This window comes from Anas platyrhynchos, chromosome 2, assembly GCF_047663525.1.
Source record: "Anas platyrhynchos isolate ZD024472 breed Pekin duck chromosome 2, IASCAAS_PekinDuck_T2T, whole genome shotgun sequence".
NCBI classification, from domain to species: Eukaryota; Metazoa; Chordata; class Aves; order Anseriformes; family Anatidae; genus Anas; species Anas platyrhynchos.
Window position 1 is genome coordinate 107,181,682 of NC_092588.1, and position 24,360 is coordinate 107,206,041.

The 24,360-nt window shown below is 45.3% G+C and overlaps 1 protein-coding gene across 1 annotated transcript in view; it reads right to left on the reverse strand.

The window, feature by feature from the left end:
* The window catches only part of GMPR (guanosine monophosphate reductase), a 36,271-nt gene extending 12,470 nt beyond the window's left edge, over nucleotides 1-23,801 (reverse strand). The window contains exons 1-7 of the mRNA XM_027451263.3: nucleotides 23,341-23,801; nucleotides 18,775-18,894; nucleotides 17,993-18,076; nucleotides 16,186-16,359; nucleotides 9,989-10,070; nucleotides 7,507-7,613; nucleotides 2,035-2,077 (exon numbers count right to left, since the gene is read on the reverse strand). Of these exons, the coding sequence (XP_027307064.1) occupies nucleotides 2,035-2,077; nucleotides 7,507-7,613; nucleotides 9,989-10,070; nucleotides 16,186-16,359; nucleotides 17,993-18,076; nucleotides 18,775-18,894; nucleotides 23,341-23,427 (697 nt within the window). The 5' untranslated portion in view covers nucleotides 23,428-23,801. The remainder of the gene's footprint in view (nucleotides 1-2,034; nucleotides 2,078-7,506; nucleotides 7,614-9,988; nucleotides 10,071-16,185; nucleotides 16,360-17,992; nucleotides 18,077-18,774; nucleotides 18,895-23,340) is intronic.
* Nucleotides 23,802-24,360: the final 559 nt, after the last annotated feature.

Here is a 24,360-nt window from a genome sequence, read left to right on the forward strand (position 1 = left end):
TTTCCATCACCACCTCCAATGCCCAGATAGCGGTGTCATCTGCAGTTGCCCAAATCCATACCCAGTTTCCATGCAGCAGTTCTGGAATCCCAGTGGTCTTTCCCAAAACATCTGTAACTCCACGCATTTTCATCCCCTAACTTCAGTTTCTCTGCCCCTTGCCTTTTGTCCTAGGCTTGTTTCCCCTGTCAAAATGCCCAATCTACCTTTGATCCCTGTCACCAGTAGATGTTCAAGCTTGTAGAGCTTCTCAGTATCTTCATGTTTCTTCTTGCCCCCCCCCCCCCAGTCACACCTTAAGCCATTTTTCAATGCTACTCCTCACATCTAGGTTTTTATCACACTTTTCAGTCCAAATGGCTGCCTTGCCACTGCTTTATAATGAGCACCTCAACGTCCCTTCCGTGGACTTTACAATGATCCACCAAGAAGAGATGGTTAACCTGTAAGATGGTTAACCAAAAGCCCTCTTTGTGTCTCCTGTCCATCCTTCACCCAGCCCTCCATCCCCAGGTGCTAATTTGCCATCCACCTTCCATAAAAGCCCCCCTGGCCACAGGTCAGACCGATTTCCCTGGCCTGCTGTGAGAGCACAACTCCTGCCTGTGCAATCTCAGGTTTCTAACACTCTTCCCCTGAGCAGGCAGCTGTGCAGGCAGTGAGATTGCAGTGCTGGCTCACCACGTCCTGGCGACACCAGCACGAACCACGGCGAGCTGAGGAGCACGAGGAAGCCAGACCCAACGCAGCCCTCGCTGCAGGCAGCAGGATGTCAGGGCGGGCTGAAGAGAGGCTGGGTGGTGTTTTATTTTGTCACACAGTCTCGTTGTCAGAGGGTGGATGCTGCTGTTCAGTTAGGTCAGCATGGCCCAGCTGAAAGTATCGATCCCTACATCACATCATACCTTGTGTGGGTAACACAAGGGGCCTGTGAAATCCTGTGGCACAGCCAATTCCTTGTGGGTAGCACAAATCCCCTAGCTACATCTTCCTTGTCATCTGGCCTGTCTAAAACCGGGAGCTGTCGGCAAACTTGGTGACAGATTTCAGCTTCAAGATTTCCAGGAGGCTCGATTTTTTTTTTTTTTCTTGGCAGTTTTGTAATCTCAGTTGAGGCCTGACCTTCCTTTCCGTGCTTGCAAAGCTTCTTGCTGAGCAGGATTGTGCATGGTAACGTGCTCTGCCTTGCATCGTACCACCCTGAAGTCTCAATGAGAGACTGTGCTGTCCTACTGTACTCCAGGCACTACCCTGCTGTGACATCTCCCGAGGGCCTGGTATTTTGGCAGAGTGCCTTTAGGTGTCCTGTCAGCCCAGGATGCATTCATTCCCTTGTTCACATGAAGAGCAGCCACGCCACAACGTTATGGCTAAGTGACAGTCGTGACATTGACCCCCCCCACTGATGTAACTCCCATGCCCAACAGAAAATACAGATTACATTCTCTGTTCTATCAGCAAAAGCTGGTGCAATTTACTGAAGCTGTTGGCAGGAGAGCAAAGCCTGTTAATTATTAACTTGGATGTTTGAGACATCTGCTCGGCTCTAAGAGATACAGTATAAATAAAATCCCATCTCTTCAAGGGGATAGCTGATCCCAAGAACATCCCTGGGAGTCTGGCCTGCCTTTCCCTTTTGTTCTTCTGCCCAGCACACATTCCACCATCTCTTCATTCATCCAGGCTCAGGTCAGGCAGATTTGGCAGCGTTACAATCTGCTTTGAACCCTACTCAGAAGAAATCTTTATCAGTTTTCTTTGTATTACTGTCCCAGTAGCTGTATCTTATGCACACCTGGCAGATAGTTTCTAAATAGGACTTTGACCACTGTATGCTTTCACCCTGCAGAATTTGGACTGTCTGGTCCAAAGAGCAAATTCATGTCTGGCGTATTAATTTCACTGCGGTCACCCACAGGGACAAACGTAACCTACTGCTGATTACACATTCAGGGTCAAATTGACTCCTGCATCGCTGCTGGCTGTGCTGGAGTCACGCAGGGTGTAACTGGTGGCCCGAAACATTGTCCTTACCAAACGCTTTGGCGACATCTCCTGGGCAGCTGCATCCTCCATCCTGCATGAAGAAAAGAAGAAGGGACCCAGTGAGCATTGGCACCCTGTGACCTCCAGCTGGATGGCCCCTCCTCACGAACAGCACATCAAGAGCTGCCTGCATCACTGCTACACATCATTTTAGCTGAGTTTTTTAAGGAATTTGTATTAGCCTTTCTACCGCTTTCCTCCTTTAAGCTCGTTTACTCTACTTGTGTAGTCTACTGGTCATACCACTGGAACAGCAGCAACGCAAATTCCTGATAAACCTTTCCTAAATCCCAGAAACTGGAAAACAAAAAACCCCTCTGTTACGATCTGAATCATTCCCTGCCATTTTAACGAAAGGATGTGTGATGCAGAGGTACCACAAACCCCTACCATAAACCACCAGACATTTAAAATAACTTTCTCAGCAGTTTACAATACATTAAAAGGTCACAGTAGGAGGGCTGAGGAAATACACCATCAGATACGTTGGATTTTGATCTGATAATCTTTAAGCAAATTAGGCAATCTCGTCTTTGATAAGTGAAAATTAATCTCTCATCATACTTCTCACTGTTTGCTATGTGCTTGGTGAAGAAACAACAGCACTTGGAGATCTTTAGCATTTTATAACTCCGTGTTTCAGTTTCAGTGCAGGGCCATGTGGCTGCTGAGGGTGTTTTGGTTGAGGGGAGGGAAGTTAGGTATGTGTGATAGGGCTGTAAAAAAAGGGAAGGCACACAGAAGAGCTCATGTGCTATGGCTCGTTAGGTTTTTGTAAAGGTCTGCGGATCAGATGAAAGATCCTTCTACCCTGCACAGTCCCTGCGACAAGAGAGCTCCTCGTTTCTTTGAAGATCAGGGTCCTTTGCAGGCTGCTGACAGGCTTCCTGCTTTTGAATCTGCTCCCCAGACCTGAAGGGTTGCTTCACGTTGTTTCACCTCCCTGGTGGCAGAAATCCCTGCCTGTGTACGACCCGTGGCTGTGCTCAGCCAGCCCCCCACCACCAGGCATTTCAGAGCCAACTTCCACGGGTAGCTGGCAGCGGGACTGAGCGTTGGAGCCCCTCTGTGCACAGAAAAGGATTCAGGCACAAACTGAGCAGGTGGATCTGAAAATGAGTGGCTTTTCAAAGGGCATCCCACTGGAAACAGTGCCTAATAGAGGTTTAAAGGCTTTTATTTCATTTGCTGATAACCTCTAGCACATTATGCTTTTTTTGTTGAGCTAGACACTCTTGCTGTCAGCTCCAGAAACGAGTGCTGGGCTGACAGCTGAATCTCTCCCTCTCCTGTTAAGGGCTCTGCTGGTGCAATTCTCTCCCTCTGACAAGTCTGTCAGAGCCTGGAGGAGGGTGTGAGTGTGTGTGTGTGCATGTGTCAGGGGAGGAACAGCAGAGGTAGAAAGAGGGGTCTAATAATCTTCAAAGAATAGTGTCAGAAATTTGCCTGACTCGTACTGCCTGACTGAGACAGGCAGGCTACAAATGCTCTCCGGTAGATGGGTTTCTGTCTGTTCTTGTTGGGTGGCTCAGTGTCTGACTATTTTAATTAACCCAGTAGTGGCAGCGATGGAGGCTCCATGCTTTCACCAGGATAGGGTGTCTCGCTGTGTCACCCTTAATCATTGGCTTCCAAAAACTCCCTTAGAGTATCACTAAATTACAAAAATCTGGGCAGATTAAGAAACTTTCCCAAAAGCTCAGGTGTTACTATATAAGATAATAGTAACCAATGCTGAGATTCTTCATCTGTAATGCCTCCACTTTCTTCATAAAAGTGGGTAAACTAAATGGCAGCATTTCACAGAAGCAAAACAGGGACATACTAAGCAGTTATGCCAGAAGATGCGATGTAATAAAGCTACATGCGTTAAAACACTTGATTACACATGAAAAATAAACCACCTTCTTTAGAAAATCAGAGCATGCTTCTGCTGTGTTCAGTGTGGGAAGCTTCCCCTTGCAGTTCAGCCAGCTCCAGCAGGGGCCTGGGTCTGGACTCAAAATGACCTGTAGGACTGCTGGGCTACAGTCATGGGGCTTGTTGGAGGATCAGCCTCAAATCCCCACGTGAATGCAGAAAAACTGGGATTACCCTAAAGTAGGCCTACTGGGAAGGGTTTCCACGGGACCTACGGAGGGCATGCTTCGGAGACAGCAGGCTGCTGAGCTGAAGGAGAGGGGAAAACAGCTTTTCAGTCAACAGAATTATTTTAACATGGCTAAAATTATGCTGTTTTCCCCACTCTTGTTCTCAGAACAGACAGCCCATTTTACAACCCCGAAATTTACCCTGAGGAAAAATAGAGGATGGAAAAAAAAAGTATGATCTGGTTGAACATAATATGCAACTATATATAATAAGTTTATAAATATGACATACATGCTTCAAGCAACCTTTATAATAAACAGTATAATTAGCCATTACTGCAGCTATCAGCAGACAGCTATTTATTATGCAGATGATATATAAAGTGTGTGGTATATCCAGCAGTAGAAACAATACATTTATTCTGAACTACACATGCTGGGCGTAGTTCTGTATGGAAAACGTTCTGCGTGGAAGAAGGGGTGGTACGGCAGTAGCGGGGTGAAGAACCCCTTAGTCATCCTCTCCCCTTACCAGGCAGGGTGAAGGGGAAATTGGGATCCCTATCAAGCCATGGCCAGACGAGGGGGAACACGTGCAAGGCTGCTTTCTGTTCTCCACATTGCTGGCTTACTAGAACGCGTGACTGCCTCTCTGTCCAGCAGAGCATTTCTCTGACCTACAAGAAACAGAAGCTTTATCCCAAGTGGGGCGTTTCTGAAGGACATTTCCAGTTAAATGGCCTGTAACTCGCTGCTGCACTTTCTCAAAGCCAATGAATTAGCGAGAACAAAAAAATGAGAGTATTGGCTCCCAGACAAACAGCACAGGACAGAAACAGTGCCTGTATCTTAGGCGGGGTTTCCTCTCCTTTTTCAGTGAGCCATGAAAGATTCATTTCTGAGGAGAGCTTTGAGCCTTAAAGATAATTTAGCACAAGGAAAGTAACTCGTACGATTTCACCTCTCCCTTCTCTGTGTGACTGTAGGCACTCAGACTATCATGTTTGCCTAAAAATTGTCACCTTCTTTGTCAACCTATCAGCTCCAAAAAGCACACATGATCACTTCAGTAGTACAAACATGCTTAAAATCCCAGTTTGTGCTGCCATCCTAGCTAGCAGAGCTGCTGGAGAACGAGCTTCAAGTGTGCCATGTTCCTTGTGGTGCTCATGCTGTGCTCAGCACTGCGGCTGTCTCATTTTGTGAGCGGGACTTCCCTTCATACCTAACATTAAAGAGGAGCAAATTCGATGAAGGTAGTGGACATGACAGAAGGAATTGCAGGAAAGCACCCTTGGGGTGCTCTCTTGGAGACAAACACATACCACACTATCAGGTATAATCCACACGAAGGACAGCTGGTAGGCTTTGAGCCCTGCACATTGTTCCTGACACTTCAATATCAGTATAATAATAATTTAAAAAAGCACAGAACAAGAATAGTTGGATATATTTCCCCCTGCCTAATTGATGTAGATGGTAGTACTCTGCCTGCAGAGATTCCCTTTGGCTCAGACAGGGTGTGCCCCTTCCTGAACCTACACAACGGCAGTAGCAAGACATTTTGGGGGATGCCATGTTTGCTTGTTGCCTCTCGCCCCAGTTATATACTTAATTTGCTCCCATTTGGTGTCTCCCCTCAGGAGGGTACCTCTCTTTTGTAAAACCTTTGCCAGAGTTGTGGCAATGACCATGCAGTCCAGCCTTCTTTTCCAACAAGCACAATGATATCTACTTGCACATTCCATAATTTAGGCACAATACCCTCAACCCTTGCTCTAGTCTCCCTAGCTTAGTTGAAAGAGTTGAGTTCCAGTGGTGTTAGACTCCAATTATGGCTGAAGGAAATTCTCTTGAACCAGAAATTGTAGCAGACAGCTATTAAATTGCCCTCCTATATCCCCCCTGTAAGAGTTAGGTAGTTACGTGTGGGTTTACTGAAGCCTACATAATTCAAGCAGGTGAGGAGCTGATCCGTCTGCAAAGCAAGAAATGAGAGGAGGAGCAGCACAGAACCATCTGATTTTTCAACAGTTTAAGTACACACTCCATATCTTCTTGGAAATCAGAATAATAACATTCTTCTGAAAGCTGCTAGCAGAAAATTATTATTGCAAAACCAGGACGTGTTTCTGAGCACTACTACTAGGACGACACATATACCCAGCCTTCATAGTAATGAGTCAGTCTTTCATGCTCTATTGCACACACATTCAACCGTCTGCTACAGGCATAAACATTTGTAATACTGCCCAACTCATAAAATCACAGACTGCTTTTCTTTTTTTTTTCTGCAAAACTCATATAGGGGAGTCAGGGAGAGGGGGGAATGTGCACGCAGTAACAATAAAGAGAAGGGAGATTTGACTTACCACGTACCTGTTTTCTGCTCCACTATACCCATACCTCCAAGAAACACAGTCAGGCACTTTGCCCATCCACAATCAGTTTGTTCTCTTCCCTCCCCTCCTTCCACAACAATATAAACACTTCCTCACAAGGACACCAGTCACAACCTGGTCAAACCAGGTTAGTCCGTGCACCTTCCCCATAACCAGCTGCCTTACAAATGGCCTGCAGAGAGACTCTGTGAGCCTGACACAGTCAGGGGCAGGCCTGTGGCTGGGCATGCCGAAGCACACAGGACTTTTGGGTGCTGTAGGCTGTAGCAGTCAGTCTGAGACCATGCTGACAGATTTATTTTTTCCACATGAGGCGAGTCTGGTCTTGCTGGTAAGCTGGAAGCTGCCACAAGCAGGCAATGCACCTGTACCCTCTTTCTTCTCCACAGGTTCAATATTTCCCCAAGGCTTTGTGAGAACATCAGTAGCAAACGTGCCAGCTGTGCTCACCCAGACCCACCTCTGAAAAGCTCCTGTTTTCTGCAAAAAGAGCTCTGTGAAGTTGCTATCTGAATCCATCCAGCTTCCAGGGCATAAATGGGCACGTATCATTTCATATCGTGCTCCCCTCTACTGCCTGCCTGTCACTCAGTCCCACTCTCTGGGGAAAGCCGTGTTTACATTTCACTCATTTTTCAGAAGTCTCTCGTAGGAAGGAGTACTGTTTGCTTCAATATGAGAACACCACCAAGCTTCTTATTCTGTTCACGTAGCAACACACTCCATTCAGGGAGTAAGCAGCCACTTTCCAAAGGCACAAAGAGGAGCGAGGTGCCCAAGTCTTTTTAAACATTACAGCAAGCTGTTTCCTTTGCATTTAAACCTACATTAACCCAGGAGCTAGTATAGGGGTCAACGGGAGAGGAGAGTAAGAGAGCCTTTAACATGCAGGGTACTGGACTGTTTGATTCTCCTATTCCCCAACAGTTTGCACAGGGGGAATCTGAGAGCAGATGTTATTTACTTACAGAGATGATATGTCCTTTCAAGCCATGTGCTGAGTCTGCACACTCAATAACAGCACTTAGCTGGGGATAGCCCACCCCCGTCTTAATCCGAGTGGTACACACAGAACCTAGACAAGAAAACAAGAGGAAAAAACATAGCCGGTTAGGCTGACAGGAAAGAAACAGTTTGTTTTGTCTTGTGGAAAAAAAGTGTGGTTCTATCTATGTTATTTTTTCCTTCATGGAGTCTCTATTGCAAATTTTAGCTCCTCGTGGATAAAAGGAACACATAGAAAATTCATTTTTGAAACGCTGTCACACCAGTTCATGGGATCTGTAATCAAGGTGACTAACAGTACCCCTTCTTCTCCAGGGCCCCAATTACCAGTTTAAGTCTCATCCATAATGTTTGCTGCTGAGGGAATTACTGCCTCATGGGAAGGAAAATCTGACCAATGTGCCTAAAGAGAAGGGGGGCACAGGGACCAGAGTCTCAGCTTCAGTGAGGCTTAGCAGCAGCTTTTAATATCTGAATATTTCTTCCAATAATTATTTCTATTTATCTCTTTTCTACATGTTTTTAAAAATAATTCTCACGAAAAAATCTGTGCTTTTATCTTCTCTGTGTGTGTGGAGATTTTCCACAAGCGAGAGAAATCCACCTTGAGCTTAACATTTAAAGCAGAAGTATTTGGTTGATCACAGTAGGTGGGAATAGAAGTAAATCAGCACACAGCATTTAAAAACCAAGATAAATAATACTCAAAAAGCTGTATAGCGTAACATTGCAGGAAATGCACTAATTATATTTGATTATTACACTACGTTATATATATATACATATATGGTGCATTTATAGATATATAAAAAGGTATATATATATATATACAAAAATAAAGGCATATATTCAAAAACCCCACTTCAAGCACAGCTTAACATGGTAACATGGCTATAGACCTTTCGGAATTCCTTCCCCACTTTTGTAGTCAAATTAGAAGTTAAAACAACGACTACTTTTTGGCAATCCAGGTCTTATAATTTAGGATATAGGCCATAAAGGTCTGCATGATAACAAGAAAACAGATTCTAAACTAAATGCAGTGAAATCTCTTCACCCAACTGGTATGTAGGTACACTTAAACAATCAATAAAGTAAAAGTTTCCAATGATCTTTCAAAGAGTGTCAAGGTGTCAACAGACTTATTTCTGCAAAGCAGGATGAAAATTAATTTTAAGACAATCTCCACAGAGTAAGTACGTACTTATATCCCTAATGCTTTACGATAAATAATTGCCATATCCCAAAAGGTAGACTGTTACCTGGGAGAGAGTCTCAAGAGCTGATTTTCTGTGAGAACACCTGCTACCTGCATTTTTGGTTGGTCAATGTGTAAAGAAGGCAGGTCTCCAGGGAGGACTATGCAACATTTACTCCTAACTGCTTCTACTGTGAGGCTATAAACTCCATTTCTTCTTTTCTACCTGAACTTTCCTGTGACAATTGCACCTCAACATCTCTGTTGCTTACTCTTCGGCTATTCTGCAGTAGTTATTGCTGTTTGCTGCCTTCCTAGGCGCAACTGCAACCTTCATTACATCATTTGCTGTGCTCAATTTATCCATTCATGGTCCATAACCATTTGCCAATATAGAGTAAACAATTCATCTGCTCTGCACTGGCTGATCACAGCTATACTGCCAGCGGTACGTGCCAGACAGTTTAAATCTAGCCCCAGCTGCAGCCCGTGAAGAAAATGGCAAGAGAAAGGAGCACATGAACAAATACACAAGGGGAGGAAGAAGAAAATGAAAGACAATATAGTACTACGTACCAAAGAGTGGTATTAGGGAAGGGATGGCAGGAAAAAGACTGAAGTTTGTGGTCCTCTCATTTATCCATAGGAATGTTACCGTGATAGACAACATTAATAGATAGTGCCTGATAGCATTAACGAGCATCACAGCTCCTGGGCAGTATTAACAGGTAGAGGCAATGTTATCCATACTTCACACTTACTTAATGCCTTTTCAACCTTGAAGACATTGACAATATGTGCAACCTCAGCTTACAACACAAATCAAAAAGCTATTTAGAAACCTGTCTTTCCTTGGTAGGAGGAGATAACTCTGAACACAGTATCCTTTGAGCTTTAGCTGGGATGACTCGTGTTTTTTTCAACAGGTTGGAAAAAGTGTTCCTAAACACAATACATATCACCAGTGATTATGGCAGCACCTTGGGCAACTCAGTGCTTCCAACAATAGGCATCATAATTTCCAGAAAATGTAATATCTAACACATTGTAGTACATAACATTATCACCCTGCCCATGCATTTCTTAAATCAACTATGGGCAAGGGTATTGTTACTTTATTGACCTGAGGGGGTCTAGGAATCCCAATGGACAAGCAAGCAGCTGCAGCATTATACACGGGTTCCATCTGGGCAATTCCTCCATGAATGTTACCATAAATCACCCTTTTTTGACTGGATTTGACTTACCTGGTCCAATACCCACTTTAATAATATCTGCTCCAGAAAGAATAAGTTCTTCTACCATCTCTCCTGTCACCACATTGCCTGCCTAGACAGAAGGAACAATATCACACATACGGGAGATTTTAAGACTAGTGCAGTAAGACTAATTGTGGTACTGTAAACTGTTACCCAGATCTTTTACTAGTTGAGCTATATAGCCAGGAAGAATACAGTTCACCATACTGTTCACTGTGCATGCTGCTGACATGAAACAGATCATACGTTCTGGAGGCAAATTAATTTCACGATTGGTCCAGTAAGCCTCGATTGTAAGGGATGTTTGAAAACCATCTGCTTTGGATTTCAGCTCTGTAGCATGTCTATGTCTGTCCTGTCTACAGCATGTTCCTAACTAGCAAAAACTGTACAAAATAAACCTATAATAAACCCATGTCCAGTTGCTCGTATCACCCATTTAAAGCCTGTATCGAGATGGCAATTCATTTGTAGAGAACTGAATTTAGCATTTAGAGATGTTCAGAAAACATTTCAGGAAAAACAAACAAACAAACAATACTTCAGGACTTGGCAAGTGTTTGTAACAGTACTAAAATGCAGAGCAGGAGACAAATCCTAAAATCCTTACTTAATATTTGCGTAGTTTTTATTGAAACAAAACACCTGCTGAAGTCAACAGGAGCTACCCAGGGAATGTTGGTCAAGGCCTATGCTCCACTTACTGACTTTTGCCTTCTAATTCACCATTTATTTATTTTTAATGAATTTTACTTCCCCCTTTCATTAGCCTGAAACAGCTGGCGAGCCACCACCTGAGGCACTTAAAAAAAAAATGATACTTTTAGGCAGCCATTTGTGGTGTATGACACAGGACCACTTAACTTTTCTCCAAACTGCGTGATATTGATTTAAAAAAAAAAAAATAGAAAGAATAAAAGAGAGCTGTCGGGAAATAAAGAACGTGTAATAGGTACTGCATTTCCAGCTAAGTGCTGCTTCCTTTCTGCTCAGTGGCAATTTGTTATACTATACTAAGTGATGCACATGCCAAGGCGGGGTGACAAGAGAGCATGCCACTTACGTTAGAGAAGCAGTTACACTGGGAAGGCAGGTGAGTACCCATGCAGCACACTGTGACCTGGTGCAATACTGGAGTACATGCAACAGAGTGATAAGCACGAGCAAACAGGGGCTCCATGAGATTTAGAATCAAATATACATTTAAGTAAAACAGCAGTGTCTTATTAGCAGAGCACAGCGGGTTGTCAAACTGTCTCTTCAGAAATGCTAACCAGACGTTTAATGTTAAGTTACTGCGAGAGAATGTTGTAACTGCATATGTTGATTCAAAATGCTCATCCTAGCAGGGAAAAGCACTTATGTCCCCATTACACATTTTTTTCCTGGAATGCATATGCACACACCAGTGGTTTCAGCCTTCTTGAATCTGCAGATCCTCGACAAACTTTCAGGGAAGACGTGGAGCTCTACATAGCAGACTTCAAGCTGCCGATGACAGGCTTCCTTAGATACCTTTTCCAGACCTCAGAGAGGACAAAAAGCACTGCCAGAGAGATACAGCTATCTGCATGTGAAAGGGCCCTAATATTGCAGCTGAAGAGCAGAGAAAGCTGTTTTCTCGCATCCGGATGAACTCTGCTTCCAACGAGAGCAATAGCTGTTTTACCACTGAGGCCAGCATGACAGCTGAGTAGAGGCAAAAGAGCTTTTGAAAGGCTGACCAGCATGATAAAGCCACACGACTAAAAATGATAAATAAATAAATAAATAGGTGGATATAAAAAGGTTGAGACTGAAGAGATGAAACCTCCTTAAAATTAAACAATAAAAAGTAAAGTAATTGGAACGTGTACAAAGAAGTCACGATGGCCAATGTTTTTTGTAGTCTATTTGGGGAAACAGTCAAGGAACATAGTAATTGTTGGGTGCATTGTATTAGCAAAAGCCACACTCATCTTATCGTACCACTGCATTACTCATCTGCTGCAGAACTGATTTTCTTGAAAGAGATATGCCCTCGTAATTACCCCACTGCTAATCTAACTTTGCCACTCCCGGCAGTAAAATAATAGCATCAGTAGCAACTGAGAAGTCCCTGCAGCTCAGGTTAACCAGCATGCTTTCAATGTGGCCAGTTATTAGGAGCAAACTGCCCTGGCTGCGGGCCTGGCCTTACACACTCGGGATGACATTTGGCAGTACCATCCCACAGCCTGAGGTTTCAGTGAGTGTCAGCCCGGCTCATTCCAGCACTGCCCCAGGATAACCAACCTGGGGGTCAATCCCAAGGGAAGTCCTGGCCTCAGAAAAGTCAGAGGGAGTTTCACTGCTGATTTTGACGGGATCAGGATTTCACCTAACAGGATTATAAAGGCTACAGCTTCCCTGACAGAGATATAAAATTAGTGAACGCAGTAGGGTAGTGCCTCTGAATTTCAGGCAGGCATTTGATACTGTGCTTCATAAAAGCCTGCTATAAATATCAACTCACACTGACTAAGACAGGAACACTGCTGCACTGATTGAAGGCTGCTGACAAATGGCAATGGATCAAGCTGGGGAGAAGAGACTGTGACAACAGTTCTCAAAACTTTCTTCTTGTTTCCTAGAGGGAAAAGCACAGTCTGTGCCTCCACGCTATCAGGAACGCTGCCAAAGGACACTTCCCACCCACAGAAGCAAGGGGTGCTTTACAGTAAGATGGAGAGATGATGCCCTTTGCTAGGCTGGCCATCAGGTGGGCGTTTGCACTCAGTAGTGCTGTGACTGACCCAAAACAGCCCTGGCAGCATCCCCATCTCTGACCCAGGACTCCAGCTGGCCCCTAACTCTGGGACTCCAGCCCAGGTGAAAACACCACAACTGTTCTGACTCTGCTGCTTGTTGCAGAGATAAACTGGGAGGCATCTGCATGGCTTCCTCTGACCGAATTCTGCCTCCACTGTGGCCCTGAAAAGTTACTGACTGCAAGGGGAACAGTGGTTTCTGGCCCCTGCTGTTTCTCTCTGCTCCTGCTTTGTGACTCTGCGTGCTCCTGCCCCAGCCTTTTCCTTCCTGTTACACTCTGCTCCCTTCAGCATGTTTTTTTTTTTTTTTCCTGTGCAATGAACAGAGAACGCTAAAAAATGGAAAAAAAAATCAAGATAAATATTTGGCAAAGCTGGCTGGCACAGATATTTTAGCTTGCTAAACAGACCTCCAGTAAAATGGAAGAACCGTACCACCAATAATTACATTAATAAATGTGGACTACGCTTACAGTAATATAAAGGCTCTGTCCCTCCATCATGAATGTCTACTGAAATTTTGCTTTAGACTTCAGTGTGAGGCACAGCCCAAATGCATGATGCTGTGCTAGAGCAGAACACTCCACTGAACCATTACTCTTCATTCTGAGGACCAGAGCCACATCTGTGGGGCACTCAGGAGACTTGAGTTCTGCTTCTTCCTTCATCTTCCATCTAATGAGTAATTTAAGGCAAGTCATGCTGTCTTTCTGTGCCCCTGTTTGTGTTCCCTGTCCTTTGTGTTTCACAGAGGAATTGATCTTTGTAAAGCGGTATGAAAGGCAGGAGTGAAAAGAGCTTCTGTGAGAGCCAGGCAGAAGAAAATAAGGTAGCGTGATTATAAAAGCAAGTATTTAAAAAAAAAAAAGGAAAAACATGCTCTTGAAAAGCTGTTACACAAGACACATCCTCCGTCTACGCTGGAGCATTAGCCCCAGAGAGTAGCACGTTAATCACAGCTGCCTTGCACATCACATTTCAGCCTCAGAGCTGAGCCCATTACACGGCCCCTGGGAGCACATATTCCCTGAGACCCGGGGTTGGGTTACTGTTTTGTACTGCACTGCAGCTGACTGTGGAATGAATGGTCGTGCTGAGGAAAGCAAACAAGACAGCCTGCAAGGTCCTGGAGATCACTTTCAGCTATGAGAAAGCTCCTTTATTTTTATACCTTGTATTTAACTGCTAACCCTTTTGTTTGAAAGCCACAACAGCAGAGAGCATACTGCAGGCGCAGCACAGAGACATCAAAGCAGCCAGAGAACAGGTAGCAGCAGGACACGTCTTCCAGAGTACCATAAAAAAAGAGCCTAGATAAGCTCCTGCATTTCAGCCAGGAATAGCTTCAGAAGGCCATCTTGGTGCAGGGCTGTGAGGTAACCTTGTTTGGAGGTGGGGTAGAGGTGTGCCTGCCTTGCTGAATCGGAGACTGCCAGCGACTGCATGGCCTCTGCAGGCCTTGGAAAATGGAAGGGTTTTGAATGCTCCAAGTTTGTTAGCATGCTTTTAGGAATGGAAATGTATCCCTGTGCAGGAGATGAAACACGTGAGCCATGCTAAGCCATGTTAAAAGAAAGGAGCCACGGTCGGGGAAGGGCTGTAGATGTGCTCAAGCAGGTGGTGCTGTCAGTAAGAATAACCTTAAGTCACGGAAGCAGAGAATCCATGAAGGTAGTTTAACAGATGTGGGAAATGGATGAGATTAGCTTAAGGACTAAAATGTGGGCTTGATAACTAACTCTGGCACTGACAGCTGTGCCTTTGGGGCAGCTCACCTTGGTTGAGTTCCCTCAGCCAGCAAAGTCAGCGGCCTGTGGGGAGGTGTAGGAGGGGATGACACAGTTTTCTCTCCACTCTTGACAAGGAAGGGAAGAGGGTTTTTTTTGTTTGTGCTGTGTTTATTTCGATAAACTCTGTCATTTAAGGCCCCTTTCTCCCACAACACCTCAAGCCAAAGACACTGGGGTAATGACATAACTAGGGACACTACTTCAGACCCAAAGCAAGGAAACAGCTCCTTCCCTCACTGCTGTAAGCATGAAGTAGCCACCTCAAAATGCCCACAACTATCACTTCAAACTTTCAAAAACTCTCCCCAGAGTCATGGGAAATATGGACCTGCCAAAAAGTCTGCTAGGAGCTGTTGAAGGATGCCTATTTATTAGCACACATTAACCCAGAAGCCCCCAGGCATTCCAGACCATTTCCATCCTCCAGTGCCACCACCATTCAGCAGGCAGGAACACTGCCTTCCTTCCTCTGACATTGGAGGAAGGAACATAACCTTCCCTGAGCTGCTTGCACACGCAGTTCCCTATTGAACCTACTCAGATTGTGCACGGCAGACCATTTTTACTCTGCATTTATTTTGTTGTGAGCAAAGTTTTATGGATGGCATGAAAGAGTAGGAAAGTGTTGCCTAAGCACATCATTTTTTTTTGCTGCACTGGTGTGAAGGAAGTTTGGTAGCCTCATTAAGAATCTGCTTCTTATTTGAGAATTTCTGCTCTTCCACAGAAACAAATTCAGACTCATTCCTTCAAGAGCCCTGAGAAACAAGCAGGAGAAGTACAGCTCTAATGCAAGCAGCCCCATGCTGATGCAAACACCCTACTCTCAGAGCAGGAGTACAGGAAGCATGGCATTAGCGCTCTGAGAAAGGACAGGAGCACCACAGAGGGGGCATGAAAAGCTCTGGCACTGACTGTTTTGCTCCCTCATGACCCCATCCACAATTGCACAATGCCCCTATGATTCTTATCATCAGCAAGGATTAGTCTATGTTTAGCTGCCTTCTAGTGATCTAATAGCTGGGAACAGCGATCGGCCTCAATTGACCAGAAATGTTGGCACATTCCCACAGCAAACCTCAGCTTGGAATCACCAGAATAAACCTACACACGCTTTATCATTAGAGGTTGCCTCTGGTGTGGGAAGGAGGATGTGAGCCGCAGAAAAATTGGATCCACCCCGCCTGCCATGCCAACATCAGGCTGCTGTATCAGAGCACACACTGAGCATTCCCACAGAAGTTATCAGCAGTGGAAGACTGACAATGCCAACATCTTATCACACAGCCGTCATCTGGCTCAGCCAACATCTTGCTGAACTGAAAGGGGAGATGAATAGAGCTGCCCTCTCTATTCTCAGAAGGATATCAGTCCACATGTATTTGTCTGGAAGACAAAAGGTTCGAGCCAGGCTTTTATCTTTTTATTTATTTATTTTTGTGTTTTATCTCCACCCCACCCCCTTTTATTTTTAAATGAGGACTCAGAAATTGTTGGAGCTACCACAGAGATTCTGATGCCTACCAGCCAAACTCTGGATCCTGTTCCTGGACAGAATTCACACACACACACACACACACCCTCCACCCTTTTTTTACACACTTACCATAATGGTGTGATTTGGGAACATAGCACGGACAGACTTCACAAACTCCACGAAGTGTTCCGAATAGCCATTTGCCACATCCAGGCAGATGTATCTGATAGGTGGGATGGCCTCTAGAATACTTGTTAACTTGTCCAAATCGGCTTTGCCACTACCCGAGCTTGCTGCTACATGCTGGAAATACAGAGGGAGAACAAAGGGGAACGTGAAATTGTAAAAACTGGATTAAATACAGGCTTTGTATTTCTTCTTCCACATAGTCTTGTGAGGACTTCAAAGGAAAACTGTGCTGGAAACCAATGAAAGTCTTACTATACAATATGAAATAAATGCCTTCCTGGTAATACCAATTTATTACCTCTGTTTTGTTTACAGGCTCTAAAATGAAGTAAAATTAGTGTTTTATGAGCTCTTGATTCACAGGCTCCTTATCATAGTCAAATATAATTTACCTGGGATGGATGAAGGTTCTGCTGTTCTCAGATAACACAAACACAGAAGCCCTAACCTGGTGTATGTCCAAGAAAACAGTTGAGTACTGTCAGAGCAGGATTCAGCTCACCAAACCCTCCCCCCGATCTACAGAAGAACACAAACAGTTGAGCTTGGAAGGGACCTCTGGAGATTGCAGTCCGACCCCCTGCTCAAGCAGGGTCAGCTACCACTGAAAACAAGCAGATTGCTTCCTCCTCTGTCTTCACATGAGTTCTTTCCAACAGCAAAATAGTTTCCACAGCTGTTGGCCCACAAAACCTCTGCAGAAATCCAAGGTCACGGAACAAGTCAGTATTTAATCACTAGGAGAGCCTACTCCAGCGATTACAGACCACATAGAGCTATCTAAGTGCCAAAGTGTTCAGGCACAGGATATTCCTGGGATCACTTTCTACCCTACGGTGGCAAATAAGGCACACTGACAAACCTAAGTGATAGGCTGGCTCTCAGACAATCCTGTAATCAATAGCCTTTATAACATAGCTGCGAAATGAGGCAAAGGTAAAGATACAATGCAGCTGTGTTGTATTCTTTTCTGTACAGGCCACATTTCAAAAATGTGCTGAACACTACGGAGGAGGAGAAGTGGTTAGATAACACTCTTCTCCTGCCTCTCCTGGTGTCGGGTCCTGCCAGAACGCAGAAGAAATTTGGATACGAACAAGTCTGAACCTACATCAGTGTTTAGATTTAGCAATCAGTGTTTCTCTGTACTAGGGCCCTGTGAACAAGAGGGGCAGCACAGCTAGTAGCAGTACAGTGTGAGCTCTGGTGCAAGGAGGTGAAGGAAGGACACGCGTGCTCTGACAACTTCCAAAGCTTGTTCCTGCTTGGGCCCAGCACCCGGGCTACTCCAGCCCACAGGCTCTGGGTCTGCTTTCATACCTGACAGCAATGACTCTGCCTACCACAAGGGCATGCAGGGCCAGTTCATTGTTGGGTTTCTTGAGGTTATCCATATTCGTGAACTTGGCCTTCTCCATCACCAGCACTACCACAGCTGCCACCAGAAAAAGGCTAGCAGTTAGACCTCTTCCTAGCTGTACCCTTCTTGTTTGTTCAGGATATTGCTCTGTTTCCTTTCTAGTCATATATAAACTTTGTTGTTTTTGCATCTTAATATTAGCACTTCATAATGGACTCACATAGCCTACATTTTAAACCAGGACAAGCCACTTCCCTGGATGCATGTAAGAACAGCAAATATCTCCAATCTCCCAAACCTCACTTGACAGTATTCCCAAGGGACCCCACTGTATGCGAGTTCAGAACAGAGCAATAAACCATAATAATTTACAGTACGAAAATGTACCTCAAGGCATTCTGGGTGATTGGCAGCAAACAGCTTCCATTCTTCCAGGGAATAATGCTTGTGAATTGCAGTGAACATTGCATGCTAGCAAAAATAAGAAAACTGATATTAATGTCCAAGATAGCCGTCCTTCCCTCAGCTGTGGCATAACAGAATATCAGAAATTCCCATTGTAAGTATAGGGTCATCTTGCTTGAAAGAAACAGCAACAGTGAAAAACAGTGAGTAAGGGACCAGGCAACTCTAAATGTCTCTTCAAAGGTAGCTTGGTTAGACAACCTTTCAGGACCAGGCTTCTGACATTTTTTAATAGAGTTGTGGTCAATATTTTGCATGTGTTTATGCACTGCAAGAGATTAAGGCGAGGCTTAAGGCTAGAGGCTTATTACCCAGAGACTCCTGACTGCTGCAGCTTTATCCAGGAACCTACACTTATAAAACCCTTCTCAGCTAACCATATTTTTCTGGATAAGCACACAATATACACATGAAAAAACAAGCTCTAGAGGTTAGTGGGCTCTAGCTCACCTGAGGCTGAGCTAGGTGCAAGGTGTGACCTTCCCGGTAAACATCCCCACTAAAATTCTAAAATCTGGATCCCTCTCTCTGGGCAACTGCACTGCTGTAAAAGCACAGCTGCTTTTTGACAGGAAACCTTCTTGCTCTACATTTTATAGCTTCTCATGCCGTATTCTTCAACGATCATAGCTAAAAATGAATGAGGCTGTTCACTGTCATCCACCTACTTGGTTCCGAAAGCCAAAATGAGAATCAAGACTTACTTTAGCCATAACCACGGCCATTTCAAACGTCCCCACAGTGTCCATGTTTGCCACTATAATGGGAATTCCCGTGTACGTCTGCTTGGAGTTGCGGAAGGTGAAGGTGCGCGTGAGGTCAACCTGCAATGGAAAGGCACGTGTTCTTATCAGTAATTGATTGTAACATAACAAAAGTTTTGCCATTGACTTCAGCGACATCAGATTTGGACTCTGATTCTTAATTTTCCTCAAGCTGCCCAATCCTTTCGTTCCACTACTGCTTCACTAAATTTCATTTACTTGTTTTGTTACAACTTCTGCCCTACAAATAACAAAGAAAATACATATATGGAATACTGTTTTCTGTGTTAGAGAGCTCTTGCTGAAGAAAAAGAGGATCAAAATTAAAATAAAACCAACCAACCAAAAAAAAACAGAAGGCAGAGGGGTTTGTTAGAGACAGATAAGGAAAGGAAAGAAAGGACGATGGGAACTGTGGATTATTTTATGTTCTTAAACAAGAAGTAACATCAGATGTTTGTGTGGCTGCCTGAGAAATGAGAGGTGAAATCCTAACTCCGCAGGAGTCGGAGCTGGAGCTCTGCTTGATTCCAAGGCATAGAGGGATTCGTCCCATTCTTTCATGTAAATGACAATATAATAATTCAAAATCAAGCTCTTACTTTTGGATATGGTTGCCTGTTACTTTTGCCAAACAATACGAACAATCATACCCTGGCTTATTAAACCAAAAGGCAATTAGTTTCTAAGTTAATTTCTTACAACTGTGCGAGCCTTTGTCTTCAAAGCAGTTTCTTCTTCAGCATCCTCAAATGACTACGATAACATCAGGCATTTTGTTCATATGCAAGAGGTAATATCAAAGCTGCATCAGTTCCCTCTGGTCTACTTAGCATCTCACAAAAGGAAAAAGAAATCTAAGAAATGTGCAACAGTAAGATATTAGTTTAGTCTCTGAAATAACACAGTGAAAATGAAGGCTCTTCCATAGTTTTGATTATTTCTCACTTCCTTAATCCAGGAAGGCTCAGAGACCTGGACTGAACTGAAATCCATCACCAGAAAAGAAGCAATATAAAAAAGAAAGGACTTTGATTATATATTTACAGCATATTTTGAGCTTTGTCATATTGCAAGCCACATTCTGGCTGATTAATATGGTGATATTTTTATTACTGATTTGAGAGAAAACAAATCAGTGCCTCAGCGACATATTATGAAACAGATTCTCACTTTGTATAAGCTCATAAGGGCAGGGTCACTTCGGAGGACAGTCTAAGATAAATCTTACTGGAGACTTGCCTTTCTTCCCACTCACTATCAGAGAAGCCCACTTCTCCACCCATCACTGCTGACATAACATTCTTATGGCAATTTCAGCTTAAGTTAGTAAGGGGAAATAGAAAGGCTTTTCATATATTTCATTCACTGTTTTTTTTTTAAATAATATAATTATTAACAAGAAGCAAGGGGGGAAAAACTAGCATGCAAACAGTCCTACAGAAGACAATAGCACCAGAACAATCACCTTACATTAATACAGAGGAAAAAGTCCCTTTCATATGACCTGAAGATGGAAGAGTACGTTTAAGAGAAGACTGAGGCAAGATGCAAAGCTACACAGGAAACGCAAGGCCCTTACTCACAGTGATTCTCACTTCCACCTACTATAACTTTTCATATCTGACTTCCTTTAGCCAACCAGCTAGATGGATCTCATGCAATTATCCTCACAAATGATAATACTGTGCAGGCAGGCATCTGTGTGGGATAATTGCAGGGCTTCCACTAATGAGGCTTTTGTTGTACAAGAGCAGGAGAAATGGCACACAGGCATGGAGACATTTATAGACATTTATGTGGTGCCCTAGTTCTCCAAACAGCCAGTACCAGATGTCTGGGATGGGAACATAAAAACCAAGGCAAGTTTTGAAAGACTCTTTCCTTAGCCTACCTTCCCAGGCCCCAGGAAACTGGTGTTTACAAACCTTCGAAGCCAGAGGTCTTCTCCAACCCACTGTGCTCAATAGCCACTCACGGACAAAGAATTTGCCCAGTATTTTTTTTTTTTAATACATTCATACATTTAGCCTCTCTGATATCCTATAGCAATGGCTTCCAAAGATGAATTATACATTATATGAAAAGTATAACCTTTGCCTCCTAAGTATATTCAATGTTTCCTGTCTTGTTTTGTGAGAAACAATCAGCACCCACTTCTCAGTTTCACCTTTTCCATTCTGCTCTTCACTTGTGGACTCCTGGTATATTCTTCTTCTTCTCCATACTGGATAGGCCTAGATTTTTCTTCCCTCATGTTGAAAGCAGTCAATACTGCTGATCACCCTTGCTACTATTCTCTGTGGCTATTCTGGTATTTCATAGCTATTATGATATTCTTGTGAAGGGACCATCAGAGCTGTGTATTCAAGATGAACACACCAAGTAATGCTTAGTTCCTCTAGTCACATTTTTGACCTCCTCTTTGCCTTTTTGAATGCTGCTGATGCTTTCAGAGATTCACAACTCCAAGATCTCTTTTCTGAATGTCAACAGCTAATTTATAGCTTATTGTTCTATGCATTAGGAAAAAATAACTTCAGACTCTAGGATTGCTCGCCATTTTTCAACAACAGTAAGTGTTCCTTCAGAAGAAAAATAAATTAATTAAATTTATTAACTCCTACCTAGACCTTCAAAAAGCACTGAGACATTGACTGGTCTGTTAAAGCTTCCTGGATTCATTTAAATTTACAAATTTAAATGAATGACTAGGAGACTAATGAACTAATGGCTCTTGTCTGGTGAACTTAAATGGGACAGCTTGCAGAGCCTAAGTCCGTGGGTGTATGAGTACCAAGCTGCCACTGACAGACAAGGCTGTGCCCCTACAGTCTCCCACTCCAATTATTGCTTTAATCAATTTTAGACTTGAATTCAAATTTTAAGATTTCTGGTATCTCTCAGAAAATGCAGTGACGGATAATGAAGACAGTGCACAGAACTGCAATCAAGTATCATCACTGCAGACCCAGAAGAAGAGCTGCAAACACCCCGAATTGCCAAAGAAGCTGACTTAGTTCCAGCTACTGCAGAAAAAGCTAGCCTTGTGCAAAATGAGGCATTCACACCAAAAAAGCAAGACGCTTGCTGATAAAAGCTTCAAAGCAGCAGCTTGCTGGGTAACAGGCACTGTAGTGTGCTGCCTCTGTTCCTCTGCCAGCACTATTTATTTATATTCTTGTTCTGAGGCAGACTGGGGCTGTCCATTTCAGATCCGGCTCTCGCTGTTTATCCCTGTTGCTACAGCCTCAGTGATGGTGTCCCATTTCTTAACCTTCATCAGCTTTCACTGACCCCCCCCCCCTCATGACACGCACTTTTTCTGGTCTGAAATGCTTTCACCAGCTCATGGCAGCCCCCTGCTACAACCCTGCCGTAGCGGCTCACATTCCCCCTATCATTTTCCCTTCCCGGCAGCCCTGCACGCCGCTAAATATACAAAGCGCTGTGCTGGAAGCAGGAGAGATGTGCCACTCGCTGGAGCACAGCTCCACCTGTTTGCCAGCCCAGCAAACAGGTGACTTTTTAATAAGAAAAAGAAAACAAAAGAGGGGCTGGAGGTGCTGAAAGCAAATGGCCAGCAAGGGCCTACAAGCCTGATGAGCGGTAACCACACGTGAGGATGAGTTACTCAGCCTGGATGCTGTTACTTGTAATTTAAAGAGGGCTCAAGATTGACCTGAGGTTACGTTTCTGTTTAGAGGGTCTCCCTAATCTTATACTTTCACAAGTATAAGATTAGAAATGTGTTGCCTACCAGCACAGCCACCTCAGCCTCCCACCCCAGTCTTCTCTTTCCACCCCTCCTGATCTGCCTCAGCCTCTCTCCCCACTCTGCTTCCCCTGCAGAAAAGCTTAAATCCCCTTGCCATGCTGCAGCACAAGGCACAACCCTCATTAGTCAAACTAAATCCTTCCCTAAGCTTGGGGTTACGTGAGGTAAACGAGACGGCACTTTCACTCCTCAGGCAGACATTTTTTTGGTGGAGGCGACCCCCACTACATTTTTGGGGGTCTTTCTTTACCTCTGCTAGAAGGAGCCACAGGGGTACCCCGCTATCAGCCACCAGAGCCTGCAGGGACATGGAGCCCTACCCGGGCTGGCAGCAGCAACAGGGACATGCAGCCCCGAGCCTTGTGAGGGACGAATCCACCCCGGCCCCCCCACCCCCTCTGGCTCCCCGCAGAGGCACCTGTCGGCAGCAAGCAGCGCCCCCAGCACCCCCGACACCCCTTTTCTTTCATTTTTTTCCTTTTTTTTCTACAAAAAAGCGGCGTGGCCCCGCAACCCCGTCCCCCTCCTGCCCGGAGCGGCGGCACCCACCCGCAACCATCACCCCCCCGGCACGCAAAGGGCGTTTCGAGCGGGGAGGGCACTGCGACGTTACACCGGGGGGATAAAAATAAAGCGGGGAGGGAAAGAAAGGAGGAAGGAGGGTTAGAGGGAAGGCAGAGAGGGGCTGAGAGCCAAAGGGAAAGCACGCCGGGTCCGGGAGCCCCCACCTCTGATCTGCTTTTGAGGCTGCTTCTTTTGGGTCTGAGCAGGACGTCTTTAAAGTCCAGCTTGAGGTCTGCGTCCACCCGGGGCATCTTGCTTTTGGGGGGGGGGGGTCAGGCTGCAGCAGCCCCAGCTCTCCTGCCGGCTCGGCACGGCTCGGCACAGCACGGCTGGGCTGGGCTGCACCGCGCCGCCTGCAGAGCCGCGGCGGCCAAAGCCCGAGGGCCGTGCACGGAGCCTATTTATAGGGCGCTTTATTAGGAGCGCAGCCGGCCGCCCCTTGCCCCTGCTTCTCCGCCGGGCTGGGCGCTGGCCGTGCGTGTGTGGCAATGGGGACGGGGACGGGGATGGGGACGCGGTGCCCGCCTGCAGCTGCCCGTGCAGGGCGAGGCGAGGCGCGGGCACCGGCGGTGGTTTAAGGGCAGAGCAAGGGCAGAGCAAATGGCGCCTCCGTGTGCCCGAGTGGCGTGCAGCCGGCCGGCAGGCAGCCTGCCAGGGAGCCTTCCGCGGGGGCTGTGCCGACATTTTGTCTCCCCTCCCCTTTTCCGACACCCCGGGGACGGTGGCGGGCCCATGGCCGCCGCCTCGGCCTGTCCGGAGGCGGCCCTGAGGGGGCTGCGGCCATATGGGGTGGTGGCGTTCCCCCAGTGGTTTTGGGGCACAAAGTTTGCCTTACAAAGCTTTTTGGTCTGCTTGGGTGGTGGAGCGGGGCCCGCTGCAGGAGCCCCCCGAGCTGGTCCCGAATGTGGCAAAGCACTGATGCTTGTTTTCTGCCTTAAAAACCAAAAACATGCAGCTGGCTGGTCACAGGAGAGCAGTCACACCGCTGGCCACCGTTAAATTCTAATTTTAATACACGTACAGGAAGCTTCTTTTGCTCCCCGTAACACAGAGAAGCCTGATCTGTGACTTTATATTATTTCAACGCAACAGGGGGTTGAAAAACCCCCATAGCAACAGAATTGGGCATGCTGGGTCCAGTCCACATCAGCTGGCACAGGGACTGATACAAGGGTACCATAGGA